The sequence below is a fragment of the Triticum urartu genome, chromosome 3 (genome assembly GCF_003073215.2).
Source record: "Triticum urartu cultivar G1812 chromosome 3, Tu2.1, whole genome shotgun sequence".
NCBI classification, from domain to species: domain Eukaryota; kingdom Viridiplantae; phylum Streptophyta; class Magnoliopsida; order Poales; family Poaceae; genus Triticum; species Triticum urartu.
In genome coordinates, this window is record NC_053024.1 from 376,907,778 (window position 1) to 376,915,457 (window position 7,680).

Genomic DNA, 7,680 nt, shown 5'->3' on the forward strand with positions numbered 1-7,680 from the left:
TAACACATCTCAGAAGCTCCTGGGTGATCTGCATGGAGGCTTCAATCAATACAAAAGGTGGCAACTTTCAAAGGACTCAAAAGGTTGGAACTGAGTTTAAAAGCTCCAAGTGGACTACCTCGCATGTGGCACACACTCTGGAATGCATTCGGAATTTTTGAGAGGGTAACATAAAGCTTGCCAACACCCTTGGTGACTCCGAGTGGAATGCTTGGCGGTTCTGAATAGCTAGGGTATGCAATAGCTATATTTGGGTTAATGGCCTCGCAGGTTCCGATTGTAAGAGCTCAAAAGTTCTTAAGTATAGAAGCGTAGGTAGACATAGTGGAGTATTTTGAGGGCATTGGAGTTGATCTTTAAGCACACAGAGAAAGAAACTCATTTTAACAACCTCATTCCCCTTTTGACAGTATTGACATGCCTATTGATGCAATGTGATGTTGGACCACTAAAATGCAAAATAAATAGATAAGTCCTTGCCTTGTCCAACACTATCTATGAGAATTTGTGGGGGGCACCTCATCTCGTTTGTTGCAACCTAACAGAACTTTCATGATATAAGTTACTTAAATTATTATTCTTTGAGATATGTTGACATTAATTATCAAAATCAACCAAAGGGATTAGATGCACTTTCATGGGCACACAATGTTTTTCACAATTATCGTCACTGAGGATGGTGTTCCCACCAACCACCCTATGATGATCTTCCTTTGAGGATAGATTCGTCGAATGCTCATGCCTAGGAAACTTGAATCATGATGTTTGACCCTTAGGGTCCCTGGGGATATTAAGGATTACTTTATGAGATAAGCCTCCCTCAGTCTTTCTGTCATGATTTTTGGCTGGTCGTCCCCCCCCCCCCCCCCCACCCGATGATTTGTTGTCTTGCGATGTGACTTGTGACATAGATCCGCCCTGATCTCATAACACCCCATGATTGATGCCAGCTGTCAAGAGATTTTAGGTCAACTCTAACAAGGGGGTACTAGAGAGAGCACGTGATGTCTGCATACCATGGAGTTTAGAATCGAAATATAGGGACACACATATACCCAGTTTTAGACCTCCAATATGGATAAAACCCCTACTTCTTGCCTTGCTTCTTCTTTATAGGGAGAATATAGAGGATTACAATGCAGAGAGGTATTGGTCGAGTCAAGGAAACTTGACGTGTTCTCAAGCTGATTGTGTGTGTGTGGTTGGGGGGGGGGGGGGGGCAGGGGATGCGGGAAATACTTTATTTGGGGGGGGGGGGGGGTCAACGGCTACTGGAAATCTTCAATCTTCTACATGGTGTAAGCGTATAGGTCAAAGTAGCTGATCCCCTTTCTACGATGCCCCTGGTGCACCTTATATAGCTCTGGTTATGGAGAAGAACTCCATTACAGTGCATGAGGGCATATAACGATACGATTTAAATGTGGTGTTCACCTTTCATCTTCTATGTCACAAAATGCTTCCATTTCCTTACATGGGATGGCCTTTAGGCTCTGGGGAGCATATGATCCCTGATGAAGAGTAAATTCAAAATAAATAGTAAATGAATTTTACAAATTCTAGTTTTTTTTAGATGTTCGTGTTGGTGTAACAAGCACGCTTACAATTTTTATGCGAAACGGGATAACAGTGCTACGTCGACGAAAAAACAAAAATAAGTGTACATTTAGAGATAACATTTGGCGTTTGATTTGTTATTTTCACACAGGTCAAAATGCTTAAGTTTTCCACCTAAAAAATTGCAGGTAACATTTGGGTGTAACAATGAACACATCTATTTTTTTCAAAAAAAAATTGACATTTGTAAAATACATTTTTGGCAAGCAGGAGCACATGCTCCCTAGAGCCAAACCGAATTTCCTTATGTAGTGTACTCTTGATGAATATTCTGAATAAATAAATAAATAAATAACTGAAGTTTCCCAAAAAATACATTTCATATGCTCCTGGTGTGAACAGTAAAATAAATAAAATAAAAAAATAATTCAAAATATTCTGAATTATTTTTGTGGCATACTTTAAGAAATATTTGTTGTGCATGCAAAATTTTATCACGAAATGACATTGTTGGAAGGCGTGGTAAAAAAGACAAAATCAATGCTCTGAAAAATGTTACATTCAAACGCATTTTGGAGATCTCATTTTGTCTTTTTTGCCACGACTTTCACCAATGTGATTTCGTGATGAAATTTTACATGCACAACAAACATTTCTTAAAGTATGCCAAAAAAATTCAGAATTTTTTGAAATGTTTTTATATTTTATTTATTTTATTGTTCACACCAGGATATGAGCACAGATGTAGAAAGGTACTTTCGTTCACCTTTCGTCCTTGTAGCGTACTCTTGATGAAAGTATTTTCGTAGGCGATGGGGTTCTCTTTGGGTTGATGCGATCATCGGAGTGGTGATGCGGGCAAGACCATAGATAATTTGATTTATCAACGGCAAAAGTAATAAACGTGTTAAAAAATAATTCAATAAAAAGGGTTAAATTTACACGAACAAAAAACTGATTTTATCACTAACAAACCTGTCAGAACTAAAGTAACAAACGTTGGGATTTCGAAACCCAAGTAACCACAACCTTGCTCCAGTAACGGGTCAAAGGAGCACGATTAAAATTGGCAACCACACCATTCAGAAAAAATCTGGCAACCGCGCACCACATATCCAGAATAAGTAGTTAAGGCAGGCACTCAAGTTACTGGAGCAAGGCGGGATAAAGAACACAGTTAAGGTAAAAATGACGTCTCAGTGATGCAGCCAAGGTAATCGTGTTCTCAAAGTAATGTTAAACCTCAACGAGAATGAAGAACAAACTGCAACAAGATCACAACTCTATCACAAGAGCAGGGACAGTGTCTGCTCATTTCTTTGTAGCAGCCTGGCCGATAAATTTGGTAAGAACATAGCAATCTGGTGGAGTGATGTTCGTATAGTAATTATGTATCGTCTCTGTTATTTCGAAACCAAACTTCTTGTAGAAAGCAATGGCATCGTCGTTGTTTGTCTGAACGTGTAAGTATATCTCCAAGATGTTCTGCTTCGCACAGAGATCAAAAACATGGTTCAGCAGCTTTGTTCCTGTCAAAATAAAAAAGAATCAAATGTAAGGCAGCACAGCTCATATTACTGCTACTCTTAAAAAACAGCTTTACTGCTACTCTTAAAAACAGCTCGTGTTGTTGCCAAAAACAAACTGTTATTTTCTGTTTGTAAAAGATAGTTTCAAAAGAGCAAAAGTATATAAGGTGTATATCAAGCTCAAGAAGTTCACAACAAGTTGATATTTCATATTCATTCAACTAGCATTCATTCTTTTGAGAGCAGTGTTACAGTAGCAGTACCAAACAAAACCTGCCGCAGTGTAGTCCCCTCATAATTTCTTTTTATCAAACATCACGTTCCTAATAGTCTTTAGATGATCATATGAACATTTCCCTGAGAACAAACTCAAAATTCTTGACAGCATGTGTTGTGAAATGAGGCCAGACCGCCAGAGTATATTTTAAATTGAATTCTGTAAACTCCCGAAATTCTCATTTACCATCAATGGAATCATATTAACAACAGGATACTATATTAGCAGCCAATAGTGCAGTGTGGGAAATGGTGTAGCCTAACATTTAGAGGACTCTTCCCGCCAAAAAAAAAACATTTAGAGGACTCTGAAGCCTATTAACAAACAACAGGTTATGAATAACTGCTGGGCTAACCACATGTGCTACCCGGTCACTGGGAGCAGAACGGACATACTAACTTACTATCATCTGATAGTAGCACCAATGGGGCAGTGGTCTAAAAGAAGCATGATAGTGAAGCGATTGCTCAAAGTATGATGAGGCAGCCCATGATGTTTATTGCACAATGATCTTTAACATTATTCTTACTAGACTTAGAAGTCACGGGTATTTCACCTGGATACAAAAGAGCAATCTAGCGTGCAGATGTGTTAACATGGGCTAAAGTAAGAATGAGTGGCAACATTGCCGGCTCATTATTTTTCACTGGTTTTTCCTGTGCTGATACAGGTATTCTTTCAGAACTTACACTAGATAAACAGCTACGGTAATTATTTATAAGCAAGCTTTATAGAATAATATAGGTACATGCTTAAATCATTTCCATGAGGTTTTTTTTAAAACAGCAAGTTATCACTTGGACATCATGAAAGGACATACACCATGTCCTAGAGGACATAACATGGTAAGAGTATCATTACACTCCAATTTCATGAGCACATATGGCACAACCACTACCCACAATCCTTAACACCACATTAGTTTAAATGCATAATGCATTTTGTGGCAACCCACCCCTTCGTAACTTTATAACGCTTACGGCGTTATTGCAAGGCGACTTCATAGACACACCCTAACCTGGTCTGACAGCAAGTTAAATCACCCATTACAACCAATTTAGTAGCACAGTGCTCCCTTTAATGTTCCCATGGGAATAAGATTAACCCAATGGACACTCAAATGCCAAAATACAACAAAACGTGGTATGTAAGCAACAACACTTTTCAGAAACCTGGTAGCATCAGTTGATTCTTGGAGGAGCGGATTCAAGCTTGACTTTGGTTTATTAACCCATAGAACAAAAGCTGACCTAAGGCCAGCCATTCTCTCTGCTGAAAAGTCTCTTAACTAGCTTGCACTACTCCCTGTCTTGTGATTTGGCTGCCAACTGGCAAGGCCTGCACTTATTGCCCTTTGATTGTAACCTTCCTAGATGGTGCAGGCTGTCATAGGTTGTCCAAGCATTTTATCACGTAACCTTGTAACGGTAGGGAGTGGAAAAGCTGGAGAGGACTTGTGGGAGGGAGAGGAGAAGCTGGCAGAGACTCAAACAGAAGAAGCATAGCTGCTGCTGGAACATACAGCAGAACAGAGCAGAGAGCAGGAGCTGAAGAAGAGGGAGGCTAGGGAGAGGAAAAGCTGGGGAAGACTCGTGGAGGGAGAGGAGAAGCTGGCAGAGACTCAAAAGAAGAAGCATAGCTGCTGCTGGCAATGCCGCACCCACGCAGACCTGGAAGCAACAAAGCTCTGCAATAACGGGGATGGCACAAGGAGGTGGCGCCCCAAGCCAGAACCAGATTTTTTTTTTCTGCTCCACTCTCACCTTGTTCTGTCCCTCTCTCCTCACCCGCTTTTCCTTCCCACCTCCTTCTACATAGTTCAAGGAAGAAGGCCCAAGGTTTCCTTCCCCACTGTTTTTTTCCTTTCCACGCCCCTGCTTCTCCCCTCCCGCTCCTGCTTCTCCTTCCCGTGTGTGCCTACTCAGAAAGCATATGGCATCGAAAATCAGCTTAAGGCGCCGCCCACCTTGTCAATTGGACGCCATGGCCCTATGGTGGACGCACAGGCAACTTCTATTGTGAGGGTCAATGTGCTTGGTCCGGAGGGTTGTCACAGTGGTATTGTTGATGTTATGGCAGTGACACATCAACAGAAAACTCTGGGCACATTGATTCAATTGAGATGGTGGCAGAAGCATGATCAATCACCGTTCATTGCTTGAGTGAAAAATAGGTTGCAAGATAAATGCAGTACCTACAACTATTCAACAATTACATTTTAATTCACAATTTCAGCAATCAGGTAAGAAGGTGCACATGTTATCCTACTTGTGAGGCATATCTAGATCTCACGCCCAACAGGGTGATCTCTTCTCATAACCAAAAATGAATTTAGGTAGGGAAAATTCTCACCAAGACCAAGACCACGGTAGGGCGCCAATACACCCAGAGTCATGATATAAACACGGACGACCCCTCCTTCCTTCTTCTCCAGGCGACAAGCGATTGCTCCAACACATATATCACTATAGTAAGCTACAAACACAGAAAGGAAAAAAAGAAGAGTCAGACAATAGCACCAGCAACATGTTTTCTCATCTCATAGACGAAATCAGCCAAACCCAGCAGACGAATCAATATAACAGCGAATCCGGGAAACATCCCCAGCACAATACCATAGCTACCTACCCACGCTCTCCAACTCTCCAAGATCTTCTATGGCCAAAGAATTATTTTTACAGATCAAATCCACATTCGCATTTGCACGTCCCCATTCCAAAATCTAAATTCCTAATGGCGGTTTCTTCCCCAATCTGGTAGCAAGTTATAAATTTTTTTCTGCCTTCTGTCTGCAGATCCGAGAACTGAGATAGATACAACCCCAATCCCAATCCCAATCCCAATACAATGGAAGACCGGATGAGGTATGGAACCGGTCCCGGCGGCGCGAGGTAGGGACTAGAACAAGATTGGAAGAGACGGGTGGGAGCGCGCTCACCGAGCTTGGAGAAGTCCTTGGAGGCGATGGCGTCCTGGTAGTATTTGTCGTTGTAGCGGACGGGGAAGAGCGCCATGTTGAGCTTCTTGAGCTGCATCACGTTCTTGTCCCGCAGGCCGTCCAGGGACGTCCGGGCGACGCCGCTGCTCTTCTCCTTGCTCCCACCTGCCTCTCCTTCCCCAGCGCCCATCCTCCAAGCACTATTGCCGTCCCTCGCCCTCGCTCTCTTCGTCGCCTCTCTCGAGACTCGAAAGTTTGCGTGCGATGCGACCACGGCGGCGGGTGCGACTCGCGACCAAAACCCTTCCGCTCTTTAGCTGTTTTCGCTACTTCTTCCCGTTCTCGCTGACCCGTCGGGCCTACGGCGTTCTCACCGACCGCGGGTGGGTGGTGGGCTACAAGCCAGGCCTTTCGCTTGCGTGCCCTTGCAAGTTGCAACCAAAGGTATATCCGACGCTCACTCGAACATATATAGAAGCAACTTTAACGGGACGACCCCCGACTTCGTTCGCTTTTTATTTGTTTGGGTTGGTAGTCTGCCGGTGTCCGTTTTGTTTTTGATATAAGTTGGCAGCACGTCCAACGCGTCGACCTATATGTGTCGGCTGGCTGCCCAATTTTACATTAATAATTTGCATTCAAACATATTGTCAAATAAATCGAATAAAAATAATACTTATATAGTTTTACAAGCCGAATACAAATAAAAATGTTTCACATAATTTTGCAAACGAATAAAAGAAGATACATCTATTGGTTGTCAACATGAGCCCACATATACTCAACCAAATCATTTTGCAGTTGCACGTGAGTTTTCCAATCACGCATGTCTTGATGAAATTGGATGAACTGTTCAAACATTGCCGCTACTCCATGCTCAGACACAATATTTTCTCTCTGAAACTGAAACCCTTGATCGTACAGACGTTCCGGACGCTCGTCTTCTACGATCATATTATGCATGATCACACAAGCAGTCATCACCTCACAGAGTTTCTGCGTGCTTCAAGTATTAGCAGGATATTGAATGATGCCCCATCGAGATTGCAAAACACCAAAGGCACGCTCGACATCCTTTCTAGCACTCTCTTGCTCTTGGGCAAATCTTTTCCTCTTCTCTCTGACAGGGTTGGGTATTATCTTGACAATAGCGGTCCACTGAGGATAGATACCGTCACCCAAGTAGTATCCTTTGTCGTAGTTGTGGCCGCTGACAGTAAAGTTCACCGGTGGGCTGTTGCCTTCGGCAAGCCTAGCAAACACCGGCGAGCACTGAAGCACGTTGATATCATTGTGTGATCCAGCCATGCCAAAGAAAGAGTGCCAGATCCAGAGATCTTGAGACGCCACAGCCTCTAGTATGACGGTGCAAGCCCTGA

General features: G+C 42.6%; 1 protein-coding gene across 1 annotated transcript; it reads right to left on the reverse strand.

Moving 5' to 3' along the window:
• Positions 1-2,734: 2,734 nt before the first annotated feature.
• LOC125544030 (N-alpha-acetyltransferase 50) lies at positions 2,735-6,631 on the reverse strand. The gene is made up of 3 exons (XM_048707561.1): positions 6,302-6,631; positions 5,716-5,838; positions 2,735-3,086 (listed from the first exon to the last, which is right to left on the reverse strand). Exons 1-3 carry the CDS (start codon positions 6,489-6,491, stop codon positions 2,869-2,871), a joined length of 531 nt encoding a protein of 176 aa, XP_048563518.1. The 5' UTR covers positions 6,492-6,631; the 3' UTR covers positions 2,735-2,868.
• Between the last annotated feature and the right edge of the window lie 1,049 nt (positions 6,632-7,680).

Coding starts and splice junctions, on each gene's coding strand:
- LOC125544030 (XM_048707561.1), bottom strand. CDS start 6,491: ATGGGCGCTGGGGAAGGAGAGGCAGGTGGGAGCAAGGAGAAGAGCAGC. Junction 5,839..6,301: donor CAAGGACTTCTCCAAGCTCG/GTGAGCGCGCTC, acceptor CTGTGTTTGTAG/CTTACTATAGTGATATATGT. Junction 3,087..5,715: donor CTACCGTGGTCTTGGTCTTG/GTGAGAATTTTC, acceptor TTATTTTGACAG/GAACAAAGCTGCTGAACCAT.